Source organism: Podarcis erhardii, assembly GCF_964252035.2.
Source record: "Podarcis erhardii genome assembly, chromosome: 1".
Taxonomy (NCBI): domain Eukaryota; kingdom Metazoa; phylum Chordata; class Lepidosauria; order Squamata; family Lacertidae; genus Podarcis; species Podarcis erhardii.
Window position 1 is genome coordinate 138855434 of NC_138497.1, and position 15861 is coordinate 138871294.

The 15861-nt window shown below is 48.3% G+C and overlaps 1 protein-coding gene across 2 annotated transcripts in view; it reads right to left on the reverse strand.

Moving 5' to 3' along the window:
- Positions 1-2271: 2271 nt before the first annotated feature.
- Positions 2272-15861, reverse strand: part of CPS1 (carbamoyl-phosphate synthase 1) — a 215805-nt gene continuing 202215 nt past the window's right edge. For both annotated transcript variants that reach the window (XM_081856008.1, XM_081856007.1), the window contains 4 exons: positions 7034-7093; positions 6060-6172; positions 4479-4608; positions 2272-2690 (listed from right to left, as the gene is read on the reverse strand). In XM_081856008.1, coding sequence (XP_081712134.1) covers positions 2592-2690; positions 4479-4608; positions 6060-6172; positions 7034-7093 — 402 coding nt within the window. In that variant the 3' untranslated portion in view covers positions 2272-2591. The remainder of the gene's footprint in view (positions 2691-4478; positions 4609-6059; positions 6173-7033; positions 7094-15861) is intronic.

Consider the following 15861-nt stretch of genomic DNA (forward strand, 5'->3'; position numbering starts at 1 on the left):
GCTGTCGGTGGATTCTTGTTGGGCTGTGCTGCAGGGTTGGATGTTGAATCGAGACCCCAAATCAGGCGCCCCGCTGTGGGCTCCAGAAACCTTGTGCCGTTTCACCTGGTTTCTCCCTGACAGGAATCCTTTGGGGCGTCTCTTGGTGGGCCCCTTTTACCTGGAGAGAGGGAGTCCAGGTAAGGCTGAAAGAAAGTGAGAGGCCATCCAACTGCAAAGTGGGGTCTTTCCCCCAACAGGCTAGAGGTCAACCTAGCCCCATTGTTGCTGGCGGGAAGGGTCGGGAGACATTTTGCTACCCGAGAGAAAACAGAAATGAGTGCTTCCCTCCCCCCACAAGCCACCTGGCTGGGACACTGAACAGTCACCAGGTGACAACTACACCCCCATCCCCAATCATCTTGGACTCAGCCTTTCAGTGAAGTCCCTAAGACAGTGGGATAGCGCTTTGTACGCCTCCTTCCGGAAACTCGTGTAACCAAGCTGGTGCCAAACATGTTGCTCTGTTTTCCTTTGGACCCCATCCATTAGGCTGAGCATCTCTTAGCATCTGGGCAGCAGCAGCACCTCCCTCCCTCCTGGTGGGCTGGGCAGCTTGGAGGCCTCAAACGCCCTGCCTCTGCCTGCCTAGGAAGGCGGCTGAACGGCTGAGAGTCTTGGAAAGTCTTGCTTGTTCACTTCCAGCATTTATCTACTTCCATTTGCAATTATACCCTAACAACCCTTTAGCCCAAAAGGCTATGGGAGCAGCTTACAAAAATTAGTATTAAGAAGCTCCTTGCTCACAATATGTTTTTTAAAAAGCAGACATAGCATAAAAGGAGAAAGGATTGGGAGGGAGAAGTGGGAAAGCAAGCTCAAGCACAAGGTCTTAAAATCTACAGCCGCTCCCCGTGGTGTTTCACGTTGTCTTGCTTTCGGTAAAGAGCAGTCCCTCTTCTGAAGCACCTCACCCCATCAGATCCAGGAGCAGGGGGGGACATCCAGGGCAGCGCCTGCCACACAATTTCCCCCTCAGGCAGCGTCCATACCCTCCAACATGCCTCAGATATATTGAGGGCTGTGTGTGCGTGCGCATGTGTACACAGATGGAGTCTTTGGGCCGGGTGAAAGAAAGCCTAGTTAGGCCCCTGCAAAGCATGCCTTTTCTTAAGAACAGAGGGCTCTTTTCTTAACGCTCCCTTCAGCTACTCTTGGGGTAAGCCCAAAACACTCAAAGTAGTTGGGAGACTAACAGAGTCTTGGTCACCTTGCAGCCTGCTTCCTATGCCACCATACGTGAGAGCAGGGCACTCTGCATATGCCCAGAGAGGCACTCTCCCCCTTCTCATATTCTAGCAGGATAAGGCTCACGGGCCTGAGTCGCTTCTTCTGCCCACTGTTGCTCTCCCCTTCCAACAGGAGACCAGCCTCTCCACAACATGCACTCAGCCCATGCTCAGAGGTACACTCCCTTTCTTCATGATCCCCCAACTCACGCACTGGGCACACATGTAAGTATTAGGCAGCAGTTGACTAGGGCCTGTTCTCAAGCATTTATAGGATTGCTGTAATAACCAGGTAGCAGTTACAGAGACAATGATCTTGGCCTCTATTTGGGCCATTTCTTATCAGTGCAGGAGAATTAAGGGCCACTAAAAGGATGAATGGTGGTGGGGGAGGAAGCAGAACTGGAATAAATATGCATATTGCCATTCCTCATATTCCAAAAACACTTTGCTAAGGGAAAACCTCTGCCAGATGTTCTGCTAGATGTGGCTGACTTTTGGGTGTCCTGTTGTTCTGTACTGTGGCCTCTACACATTTTTGCAGCACAAGTAACAATACAACAACCATTTGTTGGTGTAATGGGACCTTCTGTGTGAAAAACCTGGCACTGTATCAGTAGCGACGGTCCTCCCACATCTTTGCAAGTTATCAAAGGAGACTTTCTCCCTGAGCCCTGACATAACACAGGGGTAAAACCTTCCCCCACAAATCTTTTGTCATCATAAGAGCAACTCGGGGAGGCAAGAAATCACACACACCCCTTTTCTTTAGAAGGAGTCAATATTTCCCAGCATCCTATGAGGCGGAAAAATGCAAATCAGTTTGTTGGTTAAAACGTATGTAATGCTGCTATATCTCATGACATTTCATATTTTTATGGTCTTTTCCGGGAAATCATTCCATCGTATGCATAATCTCTGATTCCTAGAAAGTTACCATCTGTAACATAAATGAACTTGGAGATGCTCAGATGCAACACCAAAAATTAAAACCAGACACTGATTTCATACTTTAACATGTTAATCAATTTCAGAATTCTTTGGGATTTCAGCTTACCACCCAAACAATGCAAATGTACTTAGAAGTAAGTCCCACTCTATTCAATGGGATATATCTAAGGAAGCCTTCCGAGGAACACAGTCCAAGGGTACCACCTTTACAAATATTCAGCATTTAGAATATGTGGGTACAAAAGTGTCTCCGAAGTAGAAGACAAATCTTTGACACACAGGCATTCATTGCGGTCATTATCTACAGAACTGGGCAGATGTCATCAGTCGGGAATGTCATTCCTCCTTTCAGTATCAGTGAGGGATGTTCTTCTACACTGCTGTGTTGGCATTGAACTGTCTGTAGTGGAAGAGGCTTTTAGAGTCGAGTTTTCCAGAGTATTTGAGAGCTTCGGTGAAGAGCTTTGCCACCTGAAACCAGAAAAATCAAGGCGCTGCTTACATGTTTACAAACCATTTTTAGGGCATGTTTAGCCTGGAGAAGAGGAGGTTAAGGGGTGATATGATAGCCATGTTCAAATATATAAAAGGATGTCACATAGAGGAGGGAGAAAGGTTGTTTTCTGCTGCTCCAGAGAAGCGGACACGGAGCAATGGTTCCAAACTACAAGAAAGAAGATTCCACCTAAATATTAGGAAGAACTTCCTGACAGTAAGAGCTGTTTGACAGTGGAATTTGCTGCCAAGGAGTGTGGTGGAGTCTCCTTCTTTGGAGGTCTTTAAGCAGAGGCTTGACAACCATATGTCAGGAGTGCTCTGGTGGTGTTTCCTGCTTGGCAGGGGGTTGGACTCGATGGCCCTTGTGGTCTCTTCCAACTCTATGATTCTAGGATTCTAAAGGATTAATTTAACAAAGCAGGCTGCTGAGAATTAGGCTACATCTAGGCCTCATCTACAGGTTCTTTTATGCAGGTTTATCCATTTTAAAAACATCATCTTAATAACTTTTTTTTTTATTGCTGATTCAAAAACACACTTCTTATAGAGATTTACAGTCCAATCACCAAGGCTGAACTGGGGGGGCGGGGCTTATTTTGCTGTAGTGATTTGCAAGCAACACATGTTAAGGGCTCAGCTCGGGTTAAATCAAGTCCATACAAGAACAAGACAAATTCCTGCTTCTCAAAAGGTTCAGTTGGGCAAATAAGGGAGAGTACACATCACAGGGCAGCAAATGGAACTATACAATACAAAAAACGTATACTTATATATTTTGAGTATTTATATCCTGCATTCTCTCCTTCCAAAACTACTGTATTTCTCAATTCCCCACTCCTATCATATTTAATCATATTTTAGTTCACGTGTTATGAAAACCAACCACTCATGAGGGGCAGGCTTGCATGATGGGGGGGCTCCCAAGATACCTCCATTCACTGCTGCTTGGCTCAAAGAATCATCCTTACCAGCAGGGCGGGTAATGGGTATGAAAGGCATAGGTCAGTTTCGGTGCTCTGAGCATCTTATTTACTAATCTTAAATTTGGTTCTCTACATTTCTGCAGCAATTTGCAAAATAAAAATAAATCTAAAAAGATCCTCATGAAAATTCACATGCTTTTAGGGGCCATTTCTCCAGTATGAGCGGCTGCAGGGGAGCAAGAGGCAGGGAGGAGGGAGCGAGAGGGGTGCTTTACAAGCCCGAAAGACCTTCTCCAGCTCAGCTTAAAATTAAAATCCCAGCATGGCAAATGTAGTTCCCCAAGGAGCTCAGGAGAACATCAGAGCAACAGAGAAGCAAAGGAGGAAGCTTTCTGCTCTCTGCTCCTGCTGTTGCTGCTACTTCTGCCACCGCCTCCCAGAAAATTGTCTTGTTCTAATCTTTACAACAGCCTGGCATATAGCAGGCGGAGTTTCAGGAACAGAGGCTTTTGCCTAAAGCTAGCTAGCGAGATTACCAAAGAGATTAGATCTGAACTACTAACCTCTGGACTGCACTAGCTTTTATGTATATGGATTTGCTGAAAACCAGCAACCCTGCTTTCATTAAAGAATTGGCCTTAGAACTGCAACAGAGACACAAGAAAGAGGCGCTGCCTATGAAGTACAACACAGATGACAGGAAATGTCTTAAATCAGTGAGCTGGATGAAGCTTAAAATAGTTGGCTTTCAAACATTAATTAGGGCTTTAAAATGGGCCTTAACCCCAGTCATGCTAAAAAACAACAACCTGATTGTGGGAAATGGTGAGCAATATACCTGCAAATTAGTGAGGAGAGAGAGACCACTGTCAACAGCTGTCCTGCGGATCACGTAATTGTCATGGGCAAACTTTGTGTTGTTATTGGGAAGGTTAATTACCAAGTCTATGCTCCCATCTTTTATGAGCCTGAAATGAAAGGCACAAGATATTTGTGTAAAAATAAAAGATAACGAAGTCCAGCAAAGCAAAATAAGGTATTTCCACCGCCCCCCTCCAATATTCCATCAGCACAAAAACTTTGTACTGTGTAGGTATTTTGCATCTCTAAAGCTTGGTCCAAAGGCGTGAGAGCACCTTGAAGCTACCTGCCTACCATTCCGAAGAAGATGTTCAAACTTAAAAGCAAACAGTGTGAGACACAAGCACAGCAGTGGGTGGAATATACGAAAGATGCATGGAGTCTTCTGGACCGTATTCAGCTCCGCACAGGATTGTGCTTCTGCAGCCACTACCAGCTCAGCAGCAGCTTAAACTAAACTAATCCGTATGATCAGGATGAAGTTCATATGCCTGCAAAGCCAACAGGAGCTGAGGGCATTCAGGGTTCCTCCAGGTCCTGATCCCGCTCTCTCCATCTTAATTTTTTTTGGCTTTAAACTACACAGGACCCCACACAATGGCTGACTGTAATACATTCGGCTGGAAACAGTGCTCCTCTGTCATCTATGTGCAGTGGATAAAATAGATTTTCCTGATATGACAAATGAATTACAGCCAGGCTATATTCCAGGCTATATTCCAACTGGAGTACTGTGTCCAGTTCTGGAGTACTGTGTCCAGTTCTGGGCACCACAGTTCAAGAAGGACACTAACAAACTGGAACGTGTCCAGAGGAGGGCAACCAAAATGGTCAAAGGCCTGGAAATGATGCCTTATGAAGAACGGCTAAGGGAGCTGGGCATGTTTAGCCTGGAGAAGAGGAGGTTAAGGGGTGATATGATAGCCATGTTCAAATATATAAAAGGATGTCACATAGAGGAGGGAGAAAGGTTGTTTTCTGCTGCTCCAGAGAAGCGGACACGGAGCAATGGTTCCAAACTACAAGAAAAAAGATTCCACCTAAACATTAGGAAGAACTTCCTGACAGTAAGAGCTGTTTGACAGTGGAATTTGCTGCCAAGGAGTGTGGTGGAGTCTCCTTCTTTGGAGGTCTTTAAGCAGAGGCTTGACAACCATATGTCAGGAGTGCTCTGATGGTGTTTCCTGCTAGGCAGGGGGTTGGACTCGATGGCCCTTGTGGTCTCTTCCAACTCTATGATTCTATGATTCTATGATTCTGTTCTATCACATCACTCAAAACTAACACTTGTCTTCCATGAAACAGGAAACTACAAGCTGTGAGGAAGAAGAGTTGTGATGTCACAAAAACTTGCTTTTCCATGTTTATACAGTTCACACCAGTTGAACCCTGGGTTGGGTAGGCCAGTGAGCCAGCTGGACTACTGTCAGACAACAGAGGAAAGGTCAATTTCCCAGCTGAAAGTGGGACAGCAGGCCCAAAAATAACATGTCCAGAAGCCCAAGATTATTTTCTCAGATTTCCACTCCCCTTACTGCAAATTTGCTGAAAGTCTTACTGTTGGATTGGAAGGAGTGTGGGGTCCGTGTTTTCCTGTGATGGCCACGCGACTGGAGACACGGGAATGCCGTTGGCATTGAGCCACCGACAAGTTGCTTCTGTAGCATAAAGCTGCAAAGCAATAAAAAGACATTTGTGTTATATAATTAATAAAAAAACAGATCTTATCTTAACAGTTCTGTATGTGGCTGACTAAAATAAATAAAATGCTTCCTACTGACTTTCAGTAACATCACGGGGGGGGGGGTAATAAACTTACTTAGGTATATGTGAACTGCAGTTTTCTCTCTTTAAATGCCCATGTTAAAAAAGAAGATTATTGTAAGGTGATGTCACAGACCTAAGTCTGTCTGGCACAGTATACTGGACACTGACCACCGTGGGGAAACTTGGTAACTTATGCCTAGTGACCTCTGCTTTTCATGGAGCTTAAAGAGCCAGCAGCAAGCAGGAGACTTTGGACCATTCTAAACTTGGTCCCCTCATGGACCTCCTCCTCACCTGCTGGACTCATTTCCAAAATAAATAACGGGTCTCAAAATATTAATGAAACTGGGGTGTTACCAAGGGCATGTGTCTCCTGTGAACTTGGTTCCCTTCTCTCTTGGTAGCATCTGGTAAACTAACCTATATGTGTCTGACAGAACATACCGGTAATTGCATTGCAAGATTCCTATCCTGTGAATGCCAGCCAAAGAAGTGCAGCAGGGGCTGAAAAATGTGCAAGGACACATTTTATTTTATGAGACTATTATGGGGCAGAGAATTACAGGATGTATGGCTGTTGTTGCTTTCAGCCATATGACCCCTTTACTCTTAGAAAATTAGGGTCTGGTTGGCACGCATGTATTGCCAGTAAAAAATACACGACAAAGCAACACACGCAACATGCCTGTCCATACATGGTCACGTCTTAGGTTTGCTTGAACACAAGAGGTCTCAGCTTTTCATACACACACACACAGACAATACCTTAAAACCTTGACTATGGAGCTGCTCTGCTTCATGGAGGAATTTAGGACGGAAGGAAGGCTGAAAGAACAGTGAAGAAAGTGGGTCTCAAAGCCATGTTTTGCGCAGTAACATCTCCTTCCCCACAGATGTGAAAGTGTTTGCGGAGTGGATGTTTCACAAGATGCCGTAAAGCTCTGCTATTATAGTGGGGCATGTAATAAAGCTCTGTGTTAGTCTTGGACATCTCCCTCTTTTAAAAGTGAATGTCACAGAAAGCTATAAAGGGCATGAGCTTTCTTGCAGTTGGCAAGTTCTTGTAGATTAACAAGCTTCAAAGGCACTGTTTGCCATGGAACTGAAGTCCATATCTCGCCAATAAGTTGGATTCCCCAGAGTCTTAACACAGCACACTGCCTTTGAGGGTTTTATAGCTGGGGAATAGGATTTCTGGACTATGAAGTGTCAAATTCAGCAACTAGAGAAACAAAACTTGCAAGCAGGGCAATTTATGTGATTTGGGCACGTTTGCATGAACAGGTTTATTAACAAGCTTTGCTTAGTCACATTTTTGTGTGTGTATGTGCACAATTTAGAATTTTTAATCCTGATTTTTACCAGGAATTTGGGGGAATGGAGGAAGGCTAGTTGTGTGAGGGCAGGGGCATGAGAACAGGGAGTCATCTTGAGTAAAAACCCTCTTCTGAGTAAAAAACACTCTGTCACAAGAGACCAGGGCCCTGCGGGACTTGACATCTTTCCGCAGGGCCTGCAAGACAGAGCTGTTCCACCAGGCCTTTGGCCAGGGCACAGCCTGACTCCCTCCCTCGGCAATCTTCGCGGAGCTCTGGCCCAATGGTGGCCAGTGGCTTGAATTTAATTAATTTTATAATGAATGATTTTAGAGTGTTGTTTGTGCTGTACTTTTGTACTGTTTTATTGTTGTTAGCTGCCCTGAGCCCGGCTTCGGCTGGGGAGGGCGGGATATAAATAAATAAATTATTATTATTATTATTATTATTATTATTATTATTATTATTATTATTATTCTAGCTGCCAGACATCAAACCTGGGCAGGATTCTCTCGACCTTCAATGCAGGGGGTTGGACTATATGACCCTTGGGTACCTTCCAACTCTAAGATACTATGACCATGAGAACTGGAAACTTGCTTTTTCCTTTAAATGAAAGTTGAAAACTAAAGGAGGCTGTAGAATGAACCCGGTCCTGAATTGGAAGCTATATTGTAGAAAAGCTTTTTGAAACAGTTTTCTAAAGAAAATAATATATTCTGAGGGATTTCTTCTTCATGGACTTTAGAAAGTTTCAGCCACAATGCATGAAGCCCAGTGACAACAGAAGACGAGAAATTTAGTTTGTTCTCTTCCCCAGAAGTGCAGTACAAACTTCCTGGAGGTACCAGCTCTGAACGCAACAGCTATTCTCTGGCTACCCACATGAAACGCTGTTGTTTCCACTCTTGCCATGAAGCCAGCAGCGATAAGACGGGCAGAGAGTGGTGGAGGAGGATGGCAAAGATGCAGGCAGAGCTGGTAATTGGATGAAATGCATGCATAGAATTGACCACCTTCCACAACAGTCCTCCATTCAAAATAAAATGAAGACAGGAAGGATATAATTTTACAACCTAGTTATGATTCACTGAATTCAGCTTGCAGCTTAGAAATAGCATTCCAATAAAAATATATTGGTACTGTGGAAAATTTAGCATTGGCCAGTTGAAAGGCAGTAGATGTTATCATTATTAATTTTTATTTATTTATGTTTATTGAATTTATATACCTCCCTATACCCGGAGGTCTCAGGGGAGTTCACAGATGTCCTTCAAGGGGAAAGTACTTTCCATGTGTTAGTCTACAACGGCTTTTGACCAACAAAGAGTCAGGATTTCACAAAGCCATTTGTTTTTTCAAGCTAGCGCTATGGATTCTTTGATTCTGGGAGAGGTCACACTGACTGAACAACCCTGAGGAGTCGAGCAAGGAGTTTGTGGTGGAAAAATGAGTCAAGCCATAGCTTCAAGGTCCACAGTCACTGGAAAGAACTTCATGGAAAAAACCATTTCTGCTCTCTACATTAAGTGGAAAATACAAATATCCAACATGACAGGCTTGGCAGCTTCCCTGCTATGGAATCGCTGTGCCTTCTGGTCAGGGGTGTTGGCTTTCACAACAGTATTATAAACTTCTATCAAACATGTACTGAACACTTGTGACACATAAAACAGGCTCTCCTCGAAAAGAAATTACAGCTGTCAACCTTCATCTGAGCTGCCCTAGATGTAAAAGCTGATTGAAAGTACCTGAGCAAGAAACCATTCACTACTAAAAACCACGAAGTACAAGCTTGCTTATTTACAGCAAGCTATCAGGGTTCAGTTTTGAAATGGATTTTCTCATTTCTTTCAAAATGTTTTTCACACTGTTACATAATTAGCCTTTAAAAACACACACGTTCTCAGATGATGTTTAAATTTTTATGGACCAATGCCAGTTCAATTCAAGCTAAAAGTAGCAGAGAATATCTCCCCTGATGCATTGGTTAAGAATTTTATTAGATTCAGAATACAAAGCAATTTTTGAGCTAGGATGAATGTGGGATCAGATAGTTCTGACGCAAGAAAAGTCCTGATTCTACACTCAGAATAAATCTACACAGATTAGCCAGTAACTGCCTACATGCATACTGAACGAATCTGTTTTCAAATCATTTAAATGTTTTTGGTGAGTCTTAAGGGCTGAACTATGTGGTACACAAGCAACAAATGTTTGGGTCTCCCAATTTAATTTTCTTCTTTTAAAAGCAGCTGTTGGAGCCCCAGATTGGATCAGAGCCGTGGCACAGAAGGAGGGAGAGGCGGCTGACCCATTTCTTCTGCACTTCAGTCCCCAATGCAAATTCCCCCGCAGGGCTGCTAGCTATGGAGAAGAAAACACGCCGATATGGCTCTGAAGAAGTGGTTTGGAAAGAGGCACACCACAAAGACTCTAGAGCACAAAGTGTACCTGCCACATCCCATAATATATGCTTGCGTTTTCATATTGACATTAGCACCTTTCAGCCTCTCTTCCACTTCCAGTGCTTGCATGAATGTTGAGATTCTTGCTTACATTTGCATTTCCCACCAATAAAAAATAAAAAAGAATAAAGGGACATTGGAAGGGCCCCAAACTTTTTTTTTTTAAAGGAAAGAGGCCGTGGCACAGGGAGAAATACTGAGCCAACCCCCATCCAACTCCTATGCCGCAGCTCTGACCCCAATTGGGGCTCCAACAGCTGCTTTCAGATAAAGAAAATTATGCTGGGAAAGGATTTATAACCAAGGCGTCTTCACCAGTGTCAGGGGCTCAGGAGCAGAGGCACAGGGAAGAGAGGAAATGGAGAGCGAAGGGGAAGAATCTGAGGGCAGCATAGGAGAAGATGACAGTGGCCCGAGAGATTCCATGAGCCTCTCCAGCGAATCAGAAGATTCACAGAAGGGGGCGCCGATGGCCAGGGCAAGGGGGGTCCCAAGGGGGACACTCCAGAAGCAAGGGGCCAGCGGGGACTCCCAGAGCAGCAGTTGGAGATCAGGACCAGCTTCCCCACCAGAGCGTAGTGGGGGGGAAGAGTCCCAGGTATCGGGGCCAGCGTCTCCCCCAGCAGGGAGAGAAGATGAGTCAGGGCTGACCACGCCTCCATCGGAGAGTCAGGGAACGGAGGGGAAGTCAGGTCCAGCTAGCCTCCCGGAAGAGGGAAGCAGTGACAGAAGCAGTGTCACGGTCAGGAGGAAGGTCACTGGGTGGGCGCGAGAGCCAAGTTCAAATGTACAGGCGCGCGGGACAGCAGAGAACCCGGATTGGGAACCAGGTCCTAAAGCCCGCCGGAGGCAGGGGGAGGAGTCAGGGGACTCAGCGTCAGAAGAGTCCAGAAAAGGGAATGCCCCAGCGGACAGGAGGACCCAGAGGAGGAGAGAGCAGAGGAAGAGGTGGAGCAGGGCTAGAGTCTTAAACTGGTGTCAGAGGGGAGGAGATTCAGACGGAGCTTCGGCGGTCTAGGGTTTAAGACGTAGATCTGCGCGCCACGGCTTTGAAATAGAGACTGAACTTCAATAAAGACTTTTGTATATAACACCGATCTGGCGTTGGTCCTCTGTGAGCTGGGACCTTGGGCAGCTCTGACAGTAAGCTCCGTCTCAATAAGAAAATTAACCCTCGCAGCGTGAGTTGGCGCAGCGGGGGGGGCAAAACTCGGTGTTTTGCGAACTCACGAAGATCGGCAAAGATGACTACAGAGGAGAAACTAAAACAGCTGCAAGACGCAGTCACGAGGCTTTCCATGGAGATAGGAGCATCCAGGAAGAGAAAGGAAGAAGCACTAGCGCTCTGCCAGGATCTGCAGACCAGGTGGGAACGTTTGGGCAAGGAGGGACTGCCAGGACCTAAGCCAGAGGGAGTTGGCCTCGGGAAAAGGGGGGGCAGCATCGTAGCCCATTTCGACGGGAACCTGCAGCAGTATCCTAACTTCAGAGCAGACATAGTGTTCGCGCTCAATTTGCTTCGGAAAGACTTTAGAGATGAGGAGGAGAAAGTAGGCTTCATAATAACTCATCTGCACGGGGAAGCTAAAGCGTGGCTGCGCAATCTTTGGCGCGACAATGATCCTGCCCTCCAAAATTCAGATGCCTTTATTAAGGCTATGGACGCTTGTTTTAAATCTACAGTGGATGTGGACGTTGCCAGGAGGGAAATGCATGGATTGAAACAGGGCAAAGCCACTGTGAGACAATATCACTCCCGCTTTTTTGCGTTAGTAAATGCGCTGGGCTGGGAGAAGAACTCAGCTGCAGTCAGAGATCTGTTCTGGGAGGGGCTAAATGGGGCCGTGAATGATGAGCTGGCGAGGGGGGAGAGACCCAACAACACCTCAGAAGTCGTCCAAAAAGCGCTGGCAATAGGGGTGCGCCTGGAAGAACGCCCTTGGAGGAGGGATGAGGGACGTATGGAAAGCACACCAGCCAGAACAACTCCTTTCCTACCTAGAGAGACAGCGCGCGTGCAGTCCACGCCTCCTCTGGGGGGAGGAGAAGAGCCGATGGAGATAGGTGGTGCCAGGGCTCAGACAGCAACCAGAGCCCAAACACCAGGAGCAGTCAAGGTGAAGGCTCCTAGAGGGAACAGGAAGTGCTACATCTGCGACAGTGCTCAGCACATGGCCAAAGAGTGTCCCCAGAGGCTCCAAAGGCACACTGCAGCCTCAGCAACAGTAAAAGGAGCAGCTCAGCAGGGGGAACAGCTGCAGGGAAACGACGGAGTCTGGCTGGAGACAGAGGCACTGGGGCCCAGCCAGGCGAGTCAGTGAAGCAGTCCCCAGGGATTTTACAGCCCACAGACCCCCTCCCGCCCAAACCAGTGGTGCAACTCACCGCATCGCTCCAGCTCCCCAATGGGCTCACCATGGAAGTCCCTATTACCATTGACTGTGGTAGTAATGCAGACTTTATAGGAGTGGATTTCATCACACAACATCGCATAGCGCTCTTACCAGCCACAATGCCCCTGAACGTCGTCACGGTCGATGGCAGAGAGCTACTGGGAGGACAGGTGGTACAGCAAACACCGCCAATGGTGATGCAAATTGGAAATCACCGCGAAGTCATCAGCTTCAATGTCACCCACCTGTCGGACACGCCCATAGTATTGGGCATGAGTTGGCTGGACAGGCACAGCCCGGCATTAGCATGGTACCAGCGTCAATTGACCTTCTGCTCCTCCTACTGCACAGAACACTGCATCCTGACTACCCAGGAAGATGAGGGGCGAGAGGATGAACCACAGCTACACTTGGGCATGCTGCAAGCGGTGCCCGACAAGTACAAGGCATTTTTGGAGGTCTTCTGCGAGAAGGAAGCGGACAAGCTGCCTCCCCACAGGCCCTACGACTGCAAGATTGACCTCCTGCCGGGGGCTGGAAAACTGTATTCCATGTCTGAAGACGAACTGCAAGAGCTCAGGGAGTTCATAGATCACAACTTGAAGCGGGGATTCATCCAAGAATCCAAAGCAGTGGGGGGCAGTCCCGTGTTTTTCGTGAAGAAAAAAGACACGCCCCAAAAGAGGCTTGTAGTTGATTACAGGGTCATAAATTTGAGGACGAAGCCCACAGCATTCCCCATGCCCAAGATCGACGACCTGCTCGCGACGGTGAGGAAGGGACACATCTTCACCAAGTTGGATCTGCGAGGGGCGTACAACCTTATACACATGCGGGAGGGCGACGAGTGGAAGACGGCCATGTTTACGCCTTTAGGCACCTATGAATACAGAGTTATGCCGTTTGGCTTGCAAAATGGCTCCCACTGTTTCCAAGCCTTCATGCACCACGTGTTAGCGGGACTCCTCTACAAGAAGTGCATCTGCTTCCTGGACGACATTCTGATCTTCTCGGAATCGCAGGAGGCTCACGAGAGGGATGTCAAGGAAGTTCTGCAGAGACTACGGGAGCACAGACTTTACGCCAAACTGGAGAAGTGCCAGTTTGACATGACGGAGGTGGATTTCCTGGGCTACAAGCTGTCCGACAAGGGACTCGCCATGGACAGCGCCAAGGTCTGCTCGGTGTTGGACTGGAAGAGTCCATGCAATCGGAAGGAGGTCCAGAAGTTCGTCGGCTTCGCCAACTTCTATCGCAAGTTTATCAAGGGATTCGCGATGGAGACGGCGGCCATCACGGACACCCTCAGCTCCAAGAAGAAGTTCATCTGGACGGACCAGGCGGAGCGGTCCTTCCAGAAACTCAAGCGTCTCTTCGCGTCCGAAGAGCAACTGCTACACGTAAACCCCAGCAGACCAATGAGGGTTGAAACGGACGCCTCGAACAGAGCCGTGGGGGCGGTCCTGTTGCAGCAAGATCCGCAAGGGGACTGGAGGCCGTGTGCTTTCTACTCCAGGAAACTCAGCAAGTCGGAGCAGAACTACACCATCTGGGACAGGGAGTTGCTGGCCATTCATGCAGCCTTCAAGGCGTGGCGGCACTTCCTCATCGGAGCCAAACACACGGTGCAGGTCCGCACGGACCATAAGAACCTGGAGTACTGGCGCACGGCACGGTTCCTGAACCAGAGACACATCCGCTGGGTGGAGTTCTTTGCGGATTTCGACTTCAGGATAGAATACATCCCGGGAGACAACAACGTCATGGCGGATGCGCTATCCAGGAAGCCGCAGTATCTCGAGGAAGCGGCACCGGTGGCGGCCAAACACATTTTCGCACCGAAAGCGTGGGCATGCGCTTCAGCCACCGTGGACCTGGACGCGGTACATCGCGCGCTGCAGACGGATTCCTTCGCACAATCCAAGATGGAGGAGGTGCGAAGAGGCACAGCGAAGGACAACGAGTTCCAGATACCGGACGGACTGCTCATCCGCAAGGGGGCCCTCTACGTGCCGGGGGACGACCTCCACGTGAAAGTACTGCAGCAGTTACACGACATGCCCAGCGCCGGGCACTTCGGCAAGGACAAGAAGTCGCAGATTACGTCACTAGGTGTGACACATGCCAAAGGGCCAAGCCAGTACACAGGCCGCTGGCGGGACTGCTGGAACCGCTACAGACGCCGCTCGAACCGTGGGAGATGGTGGCCCTGGACTTTGTCACAGATCTGCCCAGCTCGCGGGGCAAAACAGCGGTACTCGTGGTTGTAGACATGTTCACCAAGATGGCGCACTTCATTCCTTGCGCGAAGGTGGCCACGGCGGAACAGACCGCCAAACTGTTCATAGACCACGTGTTCAAAGTGCACGGCTTACCGCGGCCCATCCTGTCTGACCGAGGTCGCCAGTTCATCTCGAACTTCTGGCAGAAGCTGCTGGGCAGCCTGAACGTCAAGATCAACTTAGCGTCGGCATGACACCCGCAGACCAACAGACAAGCGGAGAGGGTCAACGCCATCATGCAGCAGTACCTGAGATGCTACGCGAATCAACAGCCCGCGACCTGGGTGGATTACCTACCGCTGGCCGAGTTTGCCTACAACAACACGAAGCACGTGTCCATGGGGGTGACACCGTTCTTCGCCAACAATGGGTGGCATCCCAGAACCTTCCCGGGATTAGAGAGAGTGGGGGAGGGGGAGCCACAGGGAGCAGAGGCCTTGGCAGTGGAGTTACAGGAGGTCCACGAGTAACTCCGACGGCAGTTGGAGCTAGCAAAACACGCCTACAAAATGCAGGCAGACAGACACAGGAGAGTTGGGGAAGACATCCAGGTGGGGGACTGGGTCTGGTTAGCAGCCCAGGCAGTGCCGGCCAGATCGTTAGCTAAGAAGAAGCTCGGACACAAGCAGCTAGGGCCTTACCAAGTCGAGGCACAGATCAATCCAGTGGCCTTCCGGTTGACACTCCCGGAGGGCTCCAGAATGCACCCGGTCTTTCATAGATCAGTGCTCACACCCTACACGGAACCCCACAGGTTTCAGGCGCCAGGGACCGCAGCAGACCCGCTCAGCGAGGAGCCCACGAAGAGGGGGTCACCGAGGGCGGCGCCACTCAACGAGGTCACAGAGATTTTAGACTCGAGATGGGGGGAAGAGGGGGTTGAATATCTCCTAGCCAGGGAAGGTACCCCGGCCAGCGCCAACAGGTGGGTGCCTTACTATGCGGTGGAGGAGCACTACCTCAAAGATGAGTTTCATGCACTATTCCCACACAGACCCATGCCGGCAGATTATTTCGATGAATATCTTTTCACACCCACACTTTCAGCCAGCACGTTCCAGGGGTTCTCATCAGCTGAGGAAACGGCGCCAGAGACTAGCTCCCCAGAGGGATCAATCTCAGGGTTTGGCACAG